This window comes from Oryctolagus cuniculus, chromosome 5 (genome assembly GCF_964237555.1).
Source record: "Oryctolagus cuniculus chromosome 5, mOryCun1.1, whole genome shotgun sequence".
NCBI lineage: Eukaryota > Metazoa > Chordata > Mammalia > Lagomorpha > Leporidae > Oryctolagus > Oryctolagus cuniculus.
Window position 1 is genome coordinate 92808997 of NC_091436.1, and position 22645 is coordinate 92831641.

At 42.8% G+C, this 22645-nt stretch overlaps 1 protein-coding gene and 1 pseudogene across 11 annotated transcripts in view; one reads left to right on the top strand and one right to left on the bottom strand.

The window, feature by feature from the left end:
- The window catches only part of SH3BGRL2 (SH3 domain binding glutamate rich protein like 2), a 159493-nt gene that overhangs the window by 97358 nt on the left and 39490 nt on the right, over nt 1-22645 (bottom strand). For 5 of the 11 annotated variants that reach the window (XM_070073842.1, XM_070073846.1, XM_070073843.1 and 2 more), the window contains exons 2-3: nt 22164-22349; nt 1524-1604 (exon numbers count right to left, since the gene is read on the bottom strand). In XM_070073842.1, coding sequence (XP_069929943.1) covers nt 1524-1604; nt 22164-22349 — 267 coding nt within the window. Of the gene's footprint in view, nt 1-1523; nt 1605-19264; nt 19426-22163; nt 22350-22496; nt 22645 lie in introns of those variants that run through there. The other 6 variants (XM_070073841.1, XM_051854524.2, XM_051854527.2 and 3 more) reach the window with 4 other exon arrangements.
- Nucleotides 5681-5860, top strand: LOC127493296 (U2 spliceosomal RNA; annotated as a pseudogene).

The following is a 22645-nucleotide window of genomic DNA, read 5'->3' on the forward strand; positions in this document are numbered from 1 at the left end:
AAAAATACTCCAGTTTCCCAAAAAGTATTCAAACGTCCCACTCTGCAAGAATAGCTCTAAGAACCTTTAAATATTGTATGTGTGGGTTTTGCCTCTGCTTAAACATGTGCATAAAAACCACCCACAACCATCTGTGGACTGACTGATGTACAACCAACCTCAGCTGTGCACTGCAGGCGCTGGTGTACAGTTTACATCATTCATGGCCTCTGTCTTTTTCCCACAGGTATTCCAGAGATGGTACAAATCCTGGGTAGCCTAAACAGACTTATTACTTATAGATATCAAAGATCCTAGCAATGTACTTTCATTTCAATTGTAGTAAAAATAGCCTCTTTAGAATCTGGTCTCCAATTGGAATACAGTCAAAACCTCAATTACCATGTATAGAAAGATTGCAAAAGAATATGCAAAATGCCAATGAAGGCAGCTCTCAGTAATTTTTATTTTCTACTTCATATTTTTTGTATTGTCCCAATTTTCTTAAGTGAGCCTCAGCTACTTTTATAACCAGAAAATAAAGGATTTTTAAAAAGAAAATTTCAATATATTGCCCTACTTCATATATAAATGTTTTGAAGGGTTGGAACGTAAGGGAGGGTAGGGTGAGAGGTATCACTATGTTCCTAAATCTGTTTATATGAAATACACGAAACTTGTATAACTTAAATAAAACTAAAAAAAAAGGAAGTGAACCCATGTGCTTAATAAAGTTGTGATCACATTCATCATTTCTAGAGATAAAACACGAGTAAAGCTGGATCCTTAGGTTTTGCAAAGCCATGTAACTTAACAAAATGGTCTTTAAAATATTCTGATTGGTTTAGGAACTGCACCTTATTTTTCCAAGGTAGACCATTTGTTACTGTAGACCATCTCCTATCTAATGTTAATAAGTTAAACATGTAGAAGACCTTTCAGACAAGGCTTTTAATCTGCTATTTCAAAAAATATAAAGTGTGGTCAACTTTCAGTGTCTGTGAAGGGCTGGTTCCTGGAACCCCAATGGGTACCAAAATCTGTGGATGCTCAGGTCCTTCAAATAAAATGGCACAAGGTTTGTATACAACCTATGCAATCCTCCTGCACATTTTAGATCACTATAGACTATATAACACCTAAGATAACATATGCTCTATATAAACAGTTGTTATACTATTGTTTAGGAATAATAGTTAGTTGAATTTATGAGGCTGAACCCACCAGAATGGAAGGCTGACTGTGATGTAAATTTGCAACTTTAAATAGAAAGTACCCACTGCTTTTTCTGATCTTAAATTCTCCTTGGAATAGTGGGGTATACATTAGCACTCTGATTTATGGCAACAATGGACAACTAGAAAGGAAAAAAATAATAGGCTTCTTTGTGTGTTTTAAAACTGGATCGTCTCAAACTAATGCATTTAGCAAAAACTGAACATTTAGGTGACTACCTGCATTTCTCTAACACCTTCAATCTCAATCCCTAAAAGCAATTCAAGAAGGATGAATTCTAAAACAAGAACAAAAAAAGATTTACTTACCTTTGATGCCAACCGTGGTTTCAGGCCTAAGAATGAAAACACTGTGTTGCTTTCCTTTGATTCAAAAAAACTGTCATAATCCTAGGAAAAAGGAGAGAGAAAAATAAAAGCAATAAACAAAAACAATTATCTTCATATTTGGTGCTTTTGACAAGGTCTTTAAATGAAAAAAAATGCACACTCTCTGTCCAGGCGAGTAAAATAGCTACATAAATCTGATGGATTTAATCATCTAGAGCCTAAAAACTGCTTTGAGTGTGATGATGAATACAACCAGCTTCTAATCGAAAGCCCGGTATAAGATTAAAATGTAAAACACTTGACAACAGCAATAAAACAGGAATACACTCCTTTTTCCCCAAGTGCCAAACATTTATCCATGTGGAATGACTCTGACCTAAGATTTCACTCTAAGTCGACAATAAGGAAGGCTCGTTTCCAATTCCAGTCTTGACATTCTGTTATCTAGGGCTTTAAAAAAAAATCCTTGGGTAAACAGAAAGTCGTAAAGGTCTCCATGTGTCAATGTGAGTGCTTCTATTCTGCTTTTGAAGTTTTTCACATTCTTTGAGACGGTGTCTTCAGAGAGAATAAAAAGATCAAATAAAAACGAGAGGAAACTATATTCTCTATAACACTTATCTTCGCCTCAGACACAGAACCATTTTTCTCTCCCTATTTTCACAAGAAAAGCCAGCAGGGAATTTTGGTCAATATGTTCATCAATTATTTCTTTTCAAAGGTTTGCCTATATCACACTATATTGCTTCTAAGTTGATATAAAGCAGTCTTAACATTTGGTAATTTGACAACTTTTTCCCAAGGATAAATACCGTAAGCAGACAATTATCATGGTCATTTTTAGGCACTTGCTCTGTGCTTGGTGGACTGTGCCATTTAATTTCTACCATAGCCCACCAAATTGGAAACCAACTCAGAGCACAGAGTTTGACAGCCAGTAAGTGGGAGAACTGGCAGTTGGGCCCTTGAAATTCATCCTTTTGTTCTTCTCTGATGCATCCTGCTCAAGAGGAAATCAGGTCCAGGGCAGCCTATATGCCAGAGTCACTGAATTCCTAAGGCTCATTATCAAGCCAAGTCAATGGCATCACAAGGACTTTTGAAAGCGGTCTAGAAATCTAAAGGAGCTAACAAGTTGAAGACTCGAGATTTGCTTCTTGCCAAGTACTCTGAGCAAGGAAGCAAAATGATCCAGTTTCTTCACGAAGATATCTAAATCACTGTGTGGAGAGTGGTTCAGAGTGAGGGCGGCAAGAGTGGAAGCAGGGAGAAAAGTTAGGAGGGCACCTGGCAATCTAGGTCAGAGCTGGAGGCAGCCTGGACCAGAGCGATAGCAGCGGAGAAAGAAGAATGTGGGGGAGAGAGTGGGTCTCGGCTTTCTGATCTGAGGGAAAAGCAGACCCGAGGAAAGGCTGGAGCTGCGTTTCCACGTGGTAAGTTTGAGAAACTGAATGGGACATCAGCTGGGCAGCTGGGAGGTTTCCTGGTGGTTCTAGATATTACACATGTCATGGAATTTATGAGAAAAGTTGTAATCATATCAGAGAAAATATGATCCTAACTATGTCATAGATCAAACAGTCTAGGTTGGATACATAATGAAGGCAAATGCACATGGACTGAAAATGTTGTTATACTTTTTATCACAAACCTATTTCCAAAGAGTTGAGTAATATTTCACTAATCCAGGGTCAAAACATAATGGTATTGAAACATATTCTCACTACCTGACAACTGATTGTTATTTACAGTAAGATGAGGCAGAGGGCTAAACTAAAGCTAGATTCTATTCTATTCTTTCATATACCCACCGCAAGAAAATTATACCCATTCTGCCTCTGCTCAGCCTAAATTCTACCACTAGGGAATCTCATTCTAATTAAAAATCACATGTCTAGCTCGGAACTCTTATGAGCCCTGGTTCCATAAAAGTAACAAACTGCTTATAGACTTTATTTTCTTTAAGATTTACTTATTTATTTGAAAGTCAGAGTTACAGTGAGTGAGAGAGAGAGAGAGAGAGAGAGAGAGAGAGAGAGAAGAGACAGAGAGAGAGATCTTCCATCCGCTGCTTCACTCCCCAAATGGCTGCAAGAGCCAGGGCCGGGAGAGGCGGTAGCCAGGAGCCGGAAGCTTCATCCGTTCTCCCATGTGGGTGCAGAAGCCCAAGGACTTGGGCCATCTTCCACTGCTTTCCCAGGCACATTAAAATGCAGGGAGCTGGACTGGAAGTAGAGCAGCCAGGACACACACCAGCACCCATATGGGATGTTGGTGCTGCAGAAAGCATCTCACCCTGCCATGCCACAGTCTACTGACAGATTCTTAAACATAACGGATCTAAACCACAATTCACGACCTTCCACCCTATACCATGGGCCTCTCAGAAAACAGCACTGCCATTTAAAAGATTCCAAAAAGTCAAAAACCAAGGAACCACAGGACTCCTTTCTTCCCTCTGCCACTATTTTATATACCTCTTAAGCCTCTCCATGTGTCTGCATCTGTCTCCATCACCCTAATCCAGCACTTTTTTAACTGCACCTATTTGTACTCATTCTCTCAAGTGAAGACAGACGGGTGTTTGAAATGCAAACGTGGTACTGTCTTGGTCCACTTAAGTCCTTTGCTTTAACACTTCTCATTGCTTGTACAACACAGACTAAAATCCTTCATGTGGTGCTCGAGGCTCTATGTGGGCCAGCTGAGAAGCTCCTCAGGTTTGAGGAGAAGGTAAGTCTTACCCTTCCACCGGTACCACCACTGTCAGGTTCACGGATTCCTTTCTGGGAAACTGAGTGGGCTGTGCTCTCAACTAACTCTGGTTGCAATGCCCAGCAGCCTACTGAGTTAGACAACCTGGATCCACTCATTTACCCTCCTCTGACTTTCTTCTTGTCTGTATCAGACACTGCCAGAGACCCCTGAAACTCCAGAATTCTAAGAAGTAATGGAGATTCCAGTGGAACTGCTGTTACGTGGCCCATCAGCGAATCCAGGCAAAACATCCAACGGAGGCATCCTGTGACTGCAGATATCTATCGGAGAGTTTGCCACTCTCCTCTTTAACTGAACAGGAAACGGAAGAAACATTAATTAGACAAACACACTGAGGGTTAGAAATTTAGTCATCAAATATTATCCCTGTTCTTGAGTTTCAAAAGCGTGCCACCTGTTTCTACTTGATTAGAAGTCTTGCTGTCAGTGGTAAATGCAGAAATAAAAAATGAGAAGAAATGCCTCATTCAATCTCTATAAATGCACTGATTCTATTTTCTAAAGAATGAAGTAGGGGCAGGTGTTTGTCTAACGGTTAAGAAGCCCATGTCTCGTATCAGGTTGCTTGGGTTTGATGCCTGCTCCAGCTCCTAATTCCAGCTACCAGAAAATGCAAATACATGTGATTTCTCAAATAACTGGGTCCCTGATACCCACAGAGAAGAACTGGACTGTGCCTGTGGCTACTGGCTTTGGCCTCTGGTTAGTCCGCACCATCGCAGACATTAGGGAACAAACCAGCATATTAGAACTTTCTCTCTGTCTCTCAAATTAAAAAAAAAAAAAAAAATCGAAGTGGTAACATAAAAAAGTTATGCATACAAAACAGAAAAAGGCAAGTTGCAATGAGACTTAATGTCTCTATTTCAAGTTTCAGTGTTTATATTAAAAACCTTACTTTCAAAATGATCACAATTCCCCAAATCACAAAACTAGAAATAAAGCGTGCAACTTTCATCTGTATAAAACACCTATACAAATACATTCATGTAGAAAAACTATGTAACATTATCAATAATCCATGAACCACAATGAACTAACTTTTCCTATAAGTTTTAGCCACCAACAAAGATATTTAGATGTGTCAGATATTCAAAAATCTCAGAATGGAATTTCTTATATATATAAAGGAAAATTTCTAACAGTATTTCTCTCATAAAAATGATCAGCATTATTTCCATTGTATAGGCCTTTAACTCAATACCTTACGTATCATCATAGCCAGGGGGCTTCTTACCTGAATACTGAATTGGATCTAATCAACAGTCGAGAAATTTTCACTTGAAATAGTTATAATTACCTCCTGCCTAGTGATAAATGACTTATAGGAAATAATTCTTAAAAAGTTAATATTAGATATTGCTTCTTGGCCTTTTGGCTAAGATCAAGTGTAAAAAGTTAATATTAGATAAATACCTGACACATACCAAGTAACCAATAATATCTGTCAAGTTAGTGGGTAAGTTGTGTTTGCTAAGGACTGACATGCCATATTTTAGGCAATATTGTGCTAGCAGCATAGCCTGAGTTAATCCTATTTCTACTCTATGATTTAATGGTTTTAAAAATTGTATACGGGGGGCGGGTGCTGTGGCGTAGCAGGTAAAGCTGCTGCCTGTAGTGCCAGCATTCCATATTGGCGACGGTTCGAGTCCCGGCTGTCCCACTTCCCATCCAGCTCTCTGCTATGTCCTGGGAAAGCAGTGGAAGGTGGCCCAAGTCCTTGGACCCTCACACCTGCATGGGAGACCTGGAAGAAGCTCCTGGCTCCTGGCTTCAGATCAGCCAACCCAGCTTCAGCTATTGCAGTCATTTGGGGAGTGAACCAGCAGATGTAAAACCTTTCCCTTTCCGCCTATGCCTCTCTGTAACTCTGCCTTTCAAATAAATAACTAAATCTTTAAAAATATATTTAAAAATTGTGTAGAAGTAGGTGTTGTGGCACAGTAAGTTAAGTCACCACTTAGGATCATGCACAGAGTGCCTGAGATCCAGTCCTGCTTCTGATTCCAATGCAGCTTTGTGCTAAGGCACCTGCGAGGCATCAGATGACACCTTGTGATGGCTTAAGTACTCCAGTTCCTGACACCCATGTGGGAAAACCAAGTGGAATTCCTGACTCCTGGCTCCTGGCTCCTGGCTTTGGCCTGGCTTTGGCCTGGCTTAGGCCTGGCTGTTGCATGCATTTGGGGAGTGAACCAGTGGATGGAAGATCTCTCTCTCTGGCTCTCTGTTGTTGTGCCTTTCAAATACATAAAAATGAATAAGTAAACAGCTAAAAAAAAAAGTGTAAAAAATTTACTTTCTGACATAAAAAGCTTTTAAGTGGCCTAATAAATCCTAAGGCATGCAAGAGGTTAAACTAGTTTATTTGTCTTGCTTAAGGAAGGAGTAGAACTAATAATTTACAATCTGGACCTCTTGATAGTTAATCAGTCCTTTCATAGTAAACTGTGTGACAAAAAAAAAATTAGAGTAATATTGTACTAGGAATTTAAAAATCACAGCCTGTTAAGATTTAGTTTTTTTCTATCATGGCCTTTGATATTCTCCAACAAGAGACAAAAACTCTGCTTTCTCATCAAATTTGTTTCACTATCAGGCTTACATATTTTAAAAAACGTATTAGGTTTCCTATCCCAAAATGTAAAACTAACATAGTTATTAAACTCACTTAAGGTTTCCAAACAGGCATGCTAAATTCTTACACAGGACAGGGCTTCCCAATGACAAGCCTTCCAATGACCAGGCCGTCAACCACCTGCAACTACGGGACACAACGACAGGCTTTGCAGGAGACAAACCCACCGGCCACATTCAAGATAGAACTTCAGCTTCAGAGCTTGTGATTATTCTACATTTAAGACCAAGGATGAAGAATTCATTTTGTTTCTAATGCCAATTGCTTATAAAAGGAAACATTTCTGAACTGTATAGATAAATTGCTGAGCTCCCTTCCTCATTATGGGAACTTGTATCCATATGTTATAATTTTCATAAGGATAATCAAGCTAAACAGCTGGTTTTTTTTTTAAAGGGAAAGAAAAAAACAGGTCTTCCATCATCTATACTTTGATTTATGTTCAAGTGAAAAATCAATGTCAAAGACATTGAAAAACCAGTGTCAAAAGACATTCATAAGCTCATGTTTAAATCTCAACTGATAGAGTTACCACTAGTCTCATTCTTCTACCAAGTGTGCTTCAGGACATTCTCTGTGCACTTGGATTACACAGTTACGGGTAAGCAAGCACTGGAGACAAAGATCTGAAAGTTCTTTGCCCTCTTAGTGTCCCTGAGAGAACAGTCAGGAAAGCCCACAGCAGCCGCTCTGAAAAGCTGCATTGCTTCCCGCGGTTCCGCTGATGACAGTTAAGTGACAGACCCATATTATTTCCACATGCCAAGCGCACAAGCAAACAACGGTTGCAGGGAACAAAAACAGGACGTGGTCAATAAGGGAATGATGGCCGCCATCAGTTCTAAATGAGTCAAAGTAAGAAAAGAACATTTCTTTAAAAAATAAGACTATAGAAGTTGCTGCTGCTTTGCTTAAAATAAACGGCGGCTCCTTTTGCTGAGTTTCTTTCAAGCCTGAGGGTAGCCTCTGAGCAGAATCTCTTCATTTCAGGAAAAAGGATCATCAATGCTATATTCTATTTCATGAAATTTTGATGCAGAAAAAAAATATAGTTGACAATTCCAGTCCTGGTAAGAAATAAAATGTAGTTCTCTAACAGTTTCATTCAGCGATTTTTATGGCAAACCACCAAAAATATGAGCAAGCCCAAAGCTGAGGATTTCCAATGTCTAAATCCTGTGTAATACTTCTAACCATACCGGTTCAAGATGGCTGAGTAAGCAAATACACCTGCCTCTTCTCTTACCCACGCACCAACTGAAACTGGAGGAGAACACAATTTTGGGGAACTGACAACAGAATCTTAGGAAATATCCAGAATGTATAAAGCAAATAGAACTGGGCCACTAGAGAAAACAGCAGGGGAAACCACAGCGCAGAACAAGAGAAGAGCAATTCTTCCCCAGGAAGCCCCAAAGAAACGGCAAGCCCGAGACCATGACCAAGAGCGGTCTGGAGCAGGCAGCGAGGGGGCACCTCCAACTACGAAAGAAAGCAGTTACGATGGCTAAGGAGGTATTTCTCCCGAAGCCCAGGGCACCCAAGAAGTGCTCTGGGACACCTTCTGACTGCCCCCCAGAAACTGCTGGGGAGACTGCAGTGGCCTGAGAGAGGCGAGCAGAGACTGTGATCACTCTGCATCCCACAGCACAGAAGGCAGAAATGGAAAGGTTTATCCTGGAGGGACACATCCTACCCTTGCTGCCTGAGCAACACACTGTGGGGTTCTAGCCACCTCTCTGCTGCCACCCACCACCTTACTCAGTCTGATTTAGTGGCCCCACTCCAACGGAGATGGATCTGTGCAAATACAGGGAGAACACTTGCTGGCCTCTGAGAAAGAGAGAGAGAAAGAGAAAAGAAAGAGAGAGAGAGGAACCAATGTCCAGAACTCTGCTAGAGGCTAGAGAACATGGTGATGAATTACAGAACACAAGCTTTTAATATATTTTTTTATTTATTTGGCAGGTAGAGTTCTAGACAGTGAGAGAGACAGAGAAAGGTCTTCCTTCTGTTGGTTCATCCCCAAATGGCCACTATGGCCGGAACTACGCTGATTCGAAGCCAGGAACCAGGTGCCTCCTCCTGGTCTCCCATGCGGGTACAGGGGCTCAAGCACTTAGGCCATCCTCCACTGCCCTCCCGGGCCACAGCAGAGAGCTGGACTGGAAGAAGAGCAACCAGGACTAGAACCCGGTGCCCATATGGGATGCTGGTGCCACAGGCAAAGGATTAACCAAGTGAGCCACGGCGCCAGCTCCAAGAACACGAGCTTTTTAAAATGCTTTCAGCTAATATCCTAGGGAAGATCAAAGAAGATGGTGCATTTACCATACAAGAACCAGCCAATACTTTTTTTTTTTTTAAGATTTATTTATTTATTTGAAAGGCAAAGAGAGGCAGAGAGAGAGAGAGAGAAAGAGAGGTCTTCCATCCACTGGTTCACTCCCCAGCTGGCTGTAATGGCAGGAGCTGGGCCAATCCAAAGCCAGGAGCCAGGAGCTTCTTCCTGTTTTCCCATGCAGTTGCAGGGGCCCAAGGACTTGGGCCATCTTCCACTGCTTTCCCAGGCCATAGCAGAGAGCTGGATCAGAAGTGGAGCAACTGGGACTAGAACCGTCGCCCATATGGGATGCCGGCACTTCAGGCAGTGGCTTTACCTGCTACACCATAGCATCGGCCCCTAAGCCACTATTTTTAAAGGAGTATATCAACAACAAAGGGCTCCTGAAAATTAAATTTGACTGCAAAATTTAAAATTTGATAAACAGATTGAATAACAGAATGGCATAGAGCTAAAAATCAAGTTAGCTATTGAAGATCAAAGTTAAGAATGCTTCTCAGAAGGCAGAGCATCAAGACCAAAAGATGAACATTATTACATAAATTAGGAGTACTGATAGTTGGAACATAAAGGCAAAATGTCATCCAAGAAAAAAATTCCTGCAGTTGAAAAAGGGAAACAATACAAGGCAGGAAATATCTTTTTAAAATCTAAGAAACAATAGAACTTCTTCCAAAGTAAAAAAGATAATAGTTTGCAAACTGAAAAGTCTCAACATGGGGCAGATGCTTGGCACAGCAGTTGGGATACAGCTTGCGACACCTGCATCCCATATCTGAGGGTCCATGTTCAAGGCTTGATTCCAGCTTCCTAGAATGCACACCCTGGGAGACAGCAGTTGATGGTTCAGGTACTAGTAGGTCTTTGCCACCCACACAAGAGATATGGATTGAATTACAAGAACCTGGCTTTGGCCTGGTCTAGCACTGGTTGTTACAGGCATTTGGGGAGTGAACCAGTGGATGGAAGATGTCTCTCCATGTCTCTCTCTCTTTATCTCTCTCTCTCTCTCTGCCTTTCAAATAAAATGAAAAAAAAAATTTTTTTTTAAATTGAGTTCAAAAAGACTATACCAAAAGGAAAAGTCCTACCAGTTGTTCAGCAGGCTGAGTTAAAAACTAAAAGCACACACTGATGGAATTCCAGAACCCCAAGTATACCCTAGAACTTTTCCAAGAGGGAAATAAAACGACTTTTAAGAACCTAATCCAGCAGTTATGAAGTCTTCCGATCAATACCATGAATATGGAGCAGGGCTTCCTAAGGGAACATGATTGCAAACCAAGAACTTTATGTCCAATGAAATTATTCACTAAGAATGAAGGCTGGGGCCAGTGCCATGGCTCACATGGTTAATCCTCCCCCTGCGGTGCTGGCATCCCATATGGGCACCAGGTTCTAGTCCCAGTTGCTCCTCTTCCTGTCCAGTTCTCTGCTGTGGCCCGGGAGGGCAATGGAGGATGGCCCAAGTGCTTGGGCCCCTGCACCGCATGGGAGACCAGGAAGAAGCACCTGGCTCCTGGCTTCAGATCGGCGTAGTCCCGGCCGTAGCGGCCATCTGGGGATGAACCAACATAAGGAAGACCTTTCTCTCTGTCTCTCTCCCTCACTAACTCTGTCAAAAAAAAAAAAAAAAAAGAATGAAGGCTAAATAAAGATTAAAAAGTTAAAGCATTTAGAAATTTTACCAGGTAGGCACATCATGTTAACAATTTGTTTTCAGATGGTAGTCCAAGCAAATAAAAACAAATGTTAAGAGAGAAAAGGTATGTCCCTCTGATCTTTGCCAGACAAGTGTTGAGTTGGAGTGAAAAAGAAGTTAAAATTATTAAGAGGGGCTGGCATCATAGCACAACAGGTTAAGCTGCTATTTCTGACAGTAGCTCGTATCAGAGTGTTGGCTCAAGTCCTGTAACTTCACTTTTGATCCATCTTCCTGCTCATGTGCCTGGAAGGCAGCCTAAGATGATCCAAGACCTTGGACACTAGCCATTCATGTGGGAGACCCAGAAGAAGCTACTGACTCCTGGCTTTAGCCTGGCCCACTCCTGGCTTTTGTGGCCATTTGGAGAGTACACCAATAGATGGAAGATCTCTCTTTGTCTCTGTTCCCACCTTCTCTCAGTTGCTGTGTCTCTCAAATCAATAAATCTTTTAAAATCTACTAAAAGACTCCCTCAGGTCCAGTGTTGGGACTCAGTGAGTTAAGCCACCAGCTGTGACACTGGCATCCCATATGGGTGCCATTTGAGTTCCAGTTGCTCTACTTTGAATTCAGCTCCCTGCTAATGTGCCTGGGAAAGCAGCGAAAGATGGTCCAAGTCCTTGGGCCCTGCACCCACATGGGAGACCTTGAAGAAGCTCTTTGCTCCTAGCTTTGGCCTGGCCCAGCCCCACTGGCTGTTGAGGCCACTGAGGAGTGAACCAGTAGATGGCAGATCTCTCTTTGTTTCTGTCTCTCTCTCTAACACTGACTTATAGAAAATAAATCTTAAAAACAGAAAGTGAGAGACTCCCTTGGATACTGACATTTGTGTCATTCTCCGTTAAGCCACAGGCATTTAGTAAAAGAGGATTAAATGCCCTCCCCTAAGGCTGCTCACACTACCAAACAGTTGTGTAGGAAATAGTATTTATATGATTATAACAATATATTTATATAACAGGTATAGTTACAGAAGAGAATGTGACAAATTATAACAATATTGTGTCTGTGTTCATATAACACAATGGGAGGCAGAATGAGAAAACTTTTGTCAAGTTTTCCTTCATCTTTCAAACAAAACTATAAATACTGTCCAAGGTTTACAATCAAGGGATTCAGATATTAATATATGAAACACATAGTAGTAACTTAGAAACTGACAGAGCAGAACTTCATGGGAAAATGGAGGCCACACATGCAGGGCACAGCAAAACCAGCTTTCCCTCTGACCCCTACAAACGGGCTTTGTTGTCTGAACGCTGAGAGTAACAAGGCCTCACTGTCTTAACAGCTCTGCTCTCTTCTCACCAACCTGAACTGTATACATTCAGAGAGAAAGAGGAATGTTCCCAGAAGGAAACGCAGCCGTTTGCATGTCGGTGGAGCTATCCTGCTAACTACACGATTGAGGTGGCCTCCAAGGGCCTGGGTGAGGGAGGCTTTCAGCATTCACGGCACAGGCCATCATCTTCATGAAAGTCACAGACCACGGATTCATGACTGAGAACATGGAGGCAAGCATCTCGGTACGGTGAAAACAGGAGATTAAACATTTATAGACAGAGGAGTAAAAACGGTGATTGTCCAGAAGAGATAAAACGTCAAAGACCATCTAATTAAATTATTATGCTCTGGGCAAAGAGCTGATCAGAAATCAGAGACAAGGAAGAATTTGTGTCACTCCTTCCCTGCTACTCGACTTTGCTTTCCTGGTAAAGGGGAGGCAGCCACAGCCACATATTTACAGTAAAATGTCTGATGGAGAAGGCTCTCTTTGATTAGATGACCGATCTTTTAGACAGAAGGCCTTGGAACAGATTTTCAAATTCAGATAAAAAGCATCCTACAAAAATTCAGGCTGCAGGCTAGGTGAAACTTCTAATAGAGATGGTTTCCCAAGTAGATTTTGTTGTAAAAGTTTAAAAGGTTGACACATTTGGCTTTAACCTTTGTTAATAAAATGGGAGTGCAGCATGGTTTGGTCCAATAGACTTCAAAACATAATCACAAATACTCAGAACCCTGACAAGACAAAACCCAACACAAGGGGGTGGCACCTGTGTAGGAATTCACCCCTTTATATAGCCAATGTTCACTAGAGATACTCTGCTTTTAGCATTCTGTTGAGCACCTGATACTGAGATAAACTGGTCTCAGAGCATGCTGAGGGTACATATACAAAACTTGTAAACAACTGAAAGCAAAGACATCAAAGAAAAAATTCTATGTGAGAAATGTCATAACAGCAGTAAAGGGAACAACAACCAAGAATCTGAATTAGGGAAAGTGTAATTATGCACAGCTGAATTGAACTATTTAAAAAATTATTTATTTTTATTTATTTGAAAGGCAGGGTGATGGGGAGATAGACTTTCCACCCACTGGTTTACTCCCAATGCTTGCAATAGCCACGGCTGGGCCAACCTGAAGCCAGTGGCCAAGAATTCCAACCAAGTTTCTCACAAGTGTGGCAGGGACTCAGGTGCTTAAGCCATCACCTGTTGCCTCCCCAGTGCACACTGGCAAGAAGCAGAGGTGGGACTGAATCCAAGGCACTCAGATATGGGATGTGGAGACCCAACCAGCAGCTTGACCCACGGAGCCAAAATGCCTGCTCCTGAACTGAACTGAGTTTTAAGAGAGAAAGAAGACTGAATTATGCAGGATGTACAAATTACAGGATTCAGTTACCAACCAATTAAGATCTGAGGTGAGAAAAGTGGGTATGCGAGTGAGTTTTGCCTTAAGTATCATGTAGAGGACGTAGCTCTTTGTCCTAAATAAATGACATCCACATTTTAGAAACCGAGCTCAATCTCCCATGGAAAGCAACGAGAACGTTGGACTCTACCTTTCTTTCCTTTCCTCTTATTGACTCTGAACAGAGTGCCATTAACACATTATTACTGCCCACAGGCTCCACGGGAGGCCACAATTACTGCCCATCACTACGTTCCACTCCATTCTGCCGGGGGCACTTAGCCGTCACGAAGGAGAGTGGGAAACAACTAATCCAGTGCTCCTCAAATGTGACTGCCAGAGAACCCGAGAGGCCTAGGGAACTGTGAGTGGACCGTCTCAGGTGGAGGTAAACCATACAACAGACTGTGAGCACAGAATGGTGTTTGTATTTTTAAGGGTTGGGGGAAAAAAATAAAAACTAAGTAGAAATGAAAACAAAAAGAATACAGAAGAGAACAATGTGGCCTTTAAGCCTAAAATATTTCTAGGTGGCCTAAGATGCCAATTTAGAGAACTGAAGTATATATTTTAATTCAGCCTTTGCAAATGTGAAATTCTCTTGTGCTGTTTGAGAATTCATGGATGAAACATCCTGCCCCATAGTACGTGTATCTGTGTTTGTTTTGCTATTAAAGATGTTATTTTTGTAGTGTGCTCAAAAATCTTCAAGTCAAATGGACATTCTGGACCACTGGGCAGCCTTCATTCTGTGACTTTGGGTCAAAGAAACCCAACACTGATTGTGCCAACAAACATGTAGTAAGCACCTCATGTTACTTGTCCTAAATTTGATTTCATCAAGTGACTTTCTTGACTGTGGTCCCAAATTCTGAGATGACCAACAATAACCCCATATCTCTTGGTAACTACAGAACAAAATAGGACTCTAAGGGCAGAAATAACAGTGAAACAGCCTAAAATTCAATTTAATGTACTCTCCAAAACAGCTTGAAATATTGTTTCAAATGGCTAGAAACATATTAAATAACCTGATATAGGGAAATGATTTTATTAATTATGATCCTCCACCTAAGGGAATGGTATCCAATCTCTAAAGACAGACTTACAATATCCTAGAAATTATTTTTGCTGAGACTAAAGCATGGCACAAAACGATATATATATAGCAAGATGTGATTTTACAAATATGTAGTTTTTTTTTTTTTAAGATTTACTTATTTATTTATTCAAAAGGCAGCGAGTTACAGACAAAAAGGGAGAGACAGAGAGACAGCAAGAAAGATCTTCCATCTGCTAGTTCCCTCCCCAAATGGCTGCAATGGCCAGGGCTGGGCCAGGTCTATGCCAGGAGCCAGGAACTTTATCCAGGTCTCCCAAATGGGTGCAGGGGCCCAATCACTTAGATTATCTTCAGCTGCTTTACCAGGCACGTTAGCAGGGAACTGGATTGGAAGCGGAGCAGCCAGGAATCCAATTGGGTCCATCTAGGAAGCCAGTGTCTGTATAGCAGGCAGTGGCTTAACCAACTACTCCAGCTTACCTGGCTACACTGCAAGCTGTCCTGTACATACTTTTAAGAGAAAATGCATCTCTTAAATGTTGCATCTTATTTAAAAGGCAAAACTGATTGTTCTCCTCTTCTTTCTCATTCTCATTTTTCAAATTATATAATAATAATGCTGGGTAAACCAACCAATTCAGTATCAAAACTTTTAAATACCGCTTTCGAACAATCTCTTCTGAACCCTTGATCAAAGACAGCATTTTATGGTATATACATGGCATACCACACAGCCTTAAAAGGAATAAAATCTTGTCACATGCTACAACATTGATGAACTTTGAAGATATTGCTGTAAGTTAAAGAAGGCGGTCACAAAAGGACAAATACTGTCAAATGGACTCCTATAAGGGATCTAAAGTAGTCAGACTCATAGAGGTACCAAGAAGAATAGTGGTTGCCAGGAGCTAGGGAAGGAGGTGGCAGGTGGATTTAGGCATGAGTGAATGTGGGAGAGGGGGCACAAAACCCTCATCCGGGGGAGGGATCTGGGACCCTGCTCACTGCCAAGAACCATCCAATGCTGTCTACTCTGTGGTTTAGCTGGTGGCTAAAGTGTTCAGATAAAACGGGAACTCATCCAAACCAGAAAAGTCTAGTTTATGGCACACGTGTAGTGAGACCCAGTTTGACACTGAGTGACCCTGCTTCATTACACATTAGTATAACATGATGAGCATTCCAGCTTTGCCCTCACTCCCAACCACCACAGTGGGCATTCCCCATGCATGCTGGGAAGCCACAAGGCAGAGAGCTCAAGGTGTGCAATGCCTAGATGTCAATCAAAAATGCCAGTTGCGAGCATCACCGCCCCATCTCCAGTCAATGCCCCTTATTCTTTAGAGATAAATTCTGGGGCCAGCCCTGTGGTGCTGTGGCATAGTAGGTTAAGCTTCCGCCTGCAGCACCAGCATCCCATATGGGCACTGGTTTGAGTCCCGGCTTCTCCTCTTCCAATCCAGCTCTCTGCTATGGCCTGGGAAAGCCGTAGAAGATGGCCCAAGTCCTTGGGCCCCTGTACCCGCATGGAAGATCCGGAAGAAGCTCCTGGCTCCTGGCTTTCGACTGGTGGAGCTCTGGCCATCGCAGTCAACTGGGGAATGAACCAGCAGATGGAAGACCTCTCTCTCTCTGCCTCTGCTTCTCTCCCTATGTAACTCTGACTTTCAAATAAATAAATAAATCTCTTTTTTTATTTGACAAGTAGAGTTATAGACAGTGAGAGAGAGACAGAGAGAAAGGTCTTCCTTCCGTTGGTTCACCCCCCAAATGGCTGCTACAGCCAACGCGCTGCGCCAATCCGAAGCCAGAAGCCAGGTGCTTCCTCCTGCTCTCCCATGGGGTACAGGGGCCCAAGCACTTGGGCCATCCTCCACTGTCCTCCCGGGCCACAGCAGAGAGCTGGACTAAAAGAGGAGCAACCGGGACTAGAACCCAGCGCCCACATGGGACGCCGGCACCGCAGGTGGAGGATTAACCAAGTGAGCCACAGCGCTGGCCCAAAATAAATAAGTCTTAAAAAAAAAGGGGGGGGGGGGGAGATAAAGTTCCAAATCAGAGAAAAAGAGCAAAAGAGCACCATGTTTCATCTCAACTGGCCTATTCCTCCCTTGGAACATACTTTATAATAAACTTTGCTTTACTGTCCTTGCTTTCATCTCTCTGAACTGTGATTCATTACTCTGTCAGTGAAAAAGAATCGAGGCGAGCTGGCTGCTGCCAGTAACAGAGGCAGGGGCAATTATTCTTCACAATGTGAAGCGTTTCAGTGTTGCAAACTAAAAAGGTTCTAGGAATCTGTTTTACAATAAGGTGAATCATCTGATACCACCACTCAATTATACACTTAAAAATGGTTAAGACAATTTTACTCATGTGTGTGCGGTGTTTTTTACCAGAGTAAAAATGCTTTTAATAAAAAATAAAATGACAAAAATAGAGGCAGGCCTTTGATCTAGCAGTTAAAGATGCCTGTGTCCCATATTAGAGTGCTGGAACTCGAGTTCAAAACCCAGTTTGCACCCATGATTTCAACTTCCTGCCAGCGCAGATCCTGGGAGGCAGCAGGTGGTGGCTCAAGTGCCTGGGTCCCAGCTTTAACCTGGCTAAGTCCCAGACACTGCAGGCACTGGATAAGTGAGCCAAAGGATGGGAGCGCTGTTTGTCTGTCTCTCTCTTGTGAATACCTAATAAATAAATAAAAAATAAAATGTTTATACTGAAAAAAAATCTTTTAACAAAAAGAAAATATATAAAGCAGCAACCATCTGTTTGCTGAATATGGAGGGAAAAAAGACATGAAAGGAGAATAGATATTTTCCTTTTAAGTAGATAATAACAATTTTCGTTTCTGGTGCACTCTATGCATGTCGATTCCACAGAGAGAGAACAAAGATTGAAAACCTGTATTGGGGGGGGGAGGCTGGCTCCATGGTACAGTAGGTTAATCTTCCTCCTGCAGTGCCGGCATCCCATATGGGTGCCGGTTCTAGTCCTGGCTGCTCCTATTCCCATTCAGCTCTCTGTTATGGCCTGGGAAAGCAGTAAAAGATGGCCCAAGTGCTTGGGCCCCTGCACCTGCATGGGAGACCTGGAAGAAGCTCCTGGCTTAGGATCGGCACAGCTCCAGCCGTTGCGGCCATTTGGGAAGTGCACAAATGGAGGGAAGACCTTTCTCTCTGTCTCTCCCTCTCACTGTCTGTAACTCTACCTCTAAAATGAATAAATAAAATCTTTAAAAAAAAAAAGAAAAAGAAAACCTGTACGGGAGGCTGGCAGCAGCATTCCAGCATAATGGATTAAGCTGCATCCCATATAGAGTCCCGGCTGCTCCACCTCTGATCCAGCTCTCTGCTAATGTGCCTGGGAAAGCAGCACAAGATGGCCCAAGTGCTTGGGTCCCAGCCACTCCAAAGGGAGACCCAGATGAAGCTCCTGGCTCCCAGCTTCAGTCTGGCACAACCCTGGCCGTTGCGCCATTTGGGAAGTGAACCACCAGATAGAAGATTTGCTCTCTCTTATCCCCCCCACCTAATTAAATAATAAATAAATCTTTAAAAAAAAAAAAAAAAAAAAAAACAACTCTGTACATAAGTACCTTAGCTTCCTAAACCCAAACCAGACATTAAAACCAATTAGAAAAGCCTACAAGGTGGCATATTGACTTTTAGAACCCTATCAGTCACCTTCCCAGAGAAGACTCTCCCTTATGACACACCAGGGAATCAACAAAAATAGCCAGGTTTTGCCGGCTTGGATTTTTAACTGAAAAGGACTGTGGAAGATTAAGAGGAAAGGAGTTTATAGTGCAACAGAGGGAGAGCAACGGAATCCACATTAAAGCTAAAGAACCAGTTCTGAACAAAGAAATTTCAAAGTCTGGGTAGCCAGGAACACACCCAAGCCACACCCTGGGATGGGATGCATAAGGACAGCAGCCACACCTGTGCCTGGCCCCACTGCTGCTGCTACAAACCCGTGTTTCTGCTTCATCTCCTGTGTTAAATTCTGGAGTGGGAAGAATGGATTGGTCATGCCAAGAAGCTTCAGTTCAGTGGGAAATCCTCTCGGTGGGCAGGACAGTCAAGTGCAAAATGGAGAGAAGGCAAATGTCCACAATGGTGACCTACCAGGTAACCTAGCAACTGCTTACTGTCTTACATGCCTAGCTCATCCCTTTCAAATAAAGTAATAAGTTTCTTGCTAATTCTAAGAAATAAAAGAATGTGCAAGCTTTCTTGATCCTATTACCTGCAAAATGCTGGGTATCTAAAGGTTAACTAACCAGGTGAGACCACTCAAACTGTCACCGGGTTAAGCAAGGTGCACCGGGCAGGGGGCACGGATAAGGCCTATGGTCTAATGCTTTTGTCAAAGTCACATTTCTTTGACCTTGCTAACAGAACAGACTATGCTAGCAGTGGGTACACCAGCATCTGCTGTCACCCCCACCATGGGACTAACACTGCTCGTTTAGCTCCTAATGTACCTAGGAAGACAGCAGAGGGTGGCTCCAGCACTTTGGTTCCTGCCACCTCTGTGGAAGATGAAGTGGGAACTTCTGGCTCTTGACTTATGTCTGGCTGTTGCTAGCATTGCAGGAGTGAACCACTGAATGGAAGATCTCTCTGTATCTCTTCTCTCTGACTTCTAAGTAGATAAAAATAAACATTTTTAAAAATTCAACGAAAGAATTAAGAGGTAAATTAAATCTCTCAGAAAAGAAAGCCAAAGAAGTAAACAATAAGAAAAAACATAAGAACACAATATCCAAATTAACAGACATGCAAGACAGAAAATAGGGGAAAAATAAAGAGGAAAATGTTGAAAGACAATGTAAGAACATGTTTAGTAATTCAATCATACACTTTCTTAGATTATAAGGACATACTGAGTACTCAGCACAATGAATGTAAAATAACACACTATGTAATTCATCAAAAATATTCAGAATACACATATGAATAAGATATCTTAAAAATTAGCACAGAAGAGGGGCTGCCGCTGTGGCCTAGTAGGTTAAGCTTCCGCCTGCAGCACCGGCATCCCAGATGGGCACTGGTTCTTGTCCCAGGTGCTCCCCTTCTGCTCCAGCTCCCTGCTAATGGCCTGGGAAAGCAGTGGAAGATGGCCCAAGTGCTTGGACCCCTGCATTCAATTGCGAGATCCAGAAGAAGCTCCTGGCTCCTGGCTTTGGATCGACCCAGCTCCAGCTGGTGAGGCCATCTGGGGAGTGAACCAGCAGATGGAAGACCTCTCCTTATCTCTCTCTCTTTTTCTCTGTAACTCTGCATCTCACATACATAGTAAATAAATAAATCTTTTTAAAAAAATTAGCACAGCATAAACTGACAAAAATGAAGGAAAGTGGCATTAAATATCTCAACTGCAGCACTGGAAACTAGATGATAACAATGCAATACCATCAAAATTCTTTCCAACCTAGAATCCTATACTCAGAAACCACTAGTCAACTAAAAACCAGAACACAGACATTTTGACACCCACAAAGACTGAGAGACACAAAACCGCTGGATTTTTGTTTAATCCTTCTAGCACTGTTTGCATTATAGCTTTCCTCTATGTAGAACTGTACGGCTTACATATCCAATTATTACCTCAATTTGCTCTGTATGCACAAGAGTGCATGTTCTATCCTGTGTAATCATAAATAGTAACACTCTTGGTTTTCACACACACTTCTCCCAATAAAATATCAAATACAAAATCGTGACATAAAAATTACCCCAAAACAGTAAGATTTTTTTTTCTTCTATTTTTTGACAGGCAGAGTGGATAGTGAGAGAGAGACAGAGAGAAAGGTCTTCCTTTTGCCGTTGGTTCACCCTCCAATGGCCGCCACGGCTGGCACACTGCGGCCTGCACACCGCGCTGATCCGATGGCAGGAGCCAGGTGCTTTTCCTGGTCTCCCATGGGGTGCAGGGCCCAAGCACTTGGGCCATCCTCCACTGCACTCCCTGGCCACAGCAGAGAGCTGACTGGAAGAGGGGCAACCAGGACAGAATCCAGTGCCCTGACCGGGACTAGAAGCCAGTGTGCCGGCACCGCAAGGCGGCAGTAAGATTTATTTTTATGTAATAATTTATTTAAGAAGATACTTAGAAATAGTTGGGGCCAGTGCTGTGGCATCCTGTTTGGTTCGAGTCCAAGCTGCTCCACTTGCAATCCAGCTCCCTGCTAATGCATCTAGGAAAGCAGTGGAGTACAGCCCAAGTTCTTGGGCCCCTGCACCCACATGGGAGACCTGGACGAAGCTCCTGGCTCCTGGCTCATTGCGGCCATTTGGGGAGTGAACCAGCGGTCAGAAGACCCCTCTCTCTCTCTCTCTGTCTCTACCTCTCTTTGTAACTCTTTCAAATACATAAAAAATAAATCTTAAAAAAGTCACAAATACTCTGTGAAGAAAGACAAATGTTACCATTTCTTGTTAAAGGTGATAAAACTGAGGTTTAAGGAAATCAGTAGCTTTCCAAAGGTGTCACAGCCAAGGTAAGGGAGTACCTGAACTCAAGTTACAGTCAGTGGCGTGTTCAGGATTCTCCTCACAATGTACATGGGACAGTCTGAGCAATCCTAGCAATCTGTTAATTTCTCATTCTGCCTCAGCACACAGGGGAAGAGAACTATTTCTTTTGAAGCCACGAAGAGCATTCTTATCCCTTCCCTCCAACCGAATGAGAACCCTGCTATTTCTTTCATCTCAAACACCCGGCACTGCAGCCCCTTCTCTTCCTCCAGGCTGTTCTTAAAGAACTGCAGTCCCCCAGTAAACCCTGACTTATGTTCTCAGAGAGATAGCAAAAACAAAGTGCTAACTTACTCATCAGAAAGAAGTTCATATTTTCCTAACCTAAGGAGTAAGAAGGTGGTTAGATAATTAGACAACAGTGACTCCTTCTCATAGGCTGCATATACCAGGAAGGCATCGAATAAATGTCAGAAGTTCACAGTGATCTCTCTGGCTCATTATTGCAAAATGCAGCTCACTAATTTACAATCACCTGTTATTTATATCATAGATAAAGATTCAAGAATCATTACTCCTCCCACTCTGCCCCCCAAAATGTATTAATCAAAACAGACGCTTCAAAATTAATGGCACACATACACATAAACACACACACACACGCAGCTTCTCTTCCTACCCGAATTTCCAAGGCAGAGAGAGAGGAAGACCAGAGACGCACATGCACTCACATTCACACACCACACAACTACGCACACACACATTCTGGGACCTGGCACTCAGCCCCTCTGAGGGTCAACCCCGCCGGACTTGTGGACCTGATAGGGACACTGCGGGAAGAGATCCACGGCACTGTTTGCGAGCACCAGAGAAACAGCGCGGCGGCATGGGGCCACTTACTCCACAGTATCGGTCGCCGTTAAATATCTGCGGGGGCAGCGGGTTGCCCTGCGCGGGCTTCTTTTCCGGGGGTACGTTTTTGTACATCCATTGCCTCTGCTCTTCTGACATTGTGATATCCACCTCCTCAAACTCTATCTTGTTGGCTTCCAGAAATCTCACCACATCTTGCTGCTTCTTCTTTATCTAGAGAAGAGGAGACAAATAAGGAGGAATGTTCATCGGAAACACCGGTACACATTTCCGAACGGAACGAGCTGTGATTTCTCACTGTGAGAGGTCCCTGACAAGGAGAGGGGAGACGAACACGGATGCCGTGCGCTGTCCACGCACTGAGTGCCCAACACGGGACTGGGCAAAGCCCGGCACGGGGACTCCTTCGCCTGCATTCCCCAGCACTCTTGAGACACGGCTCTGCGCAGGCTGCATCAGGTGGGAGGCGCACTAAGTTCTCAGCGGGCCGTAACCACGCACCATCCCGG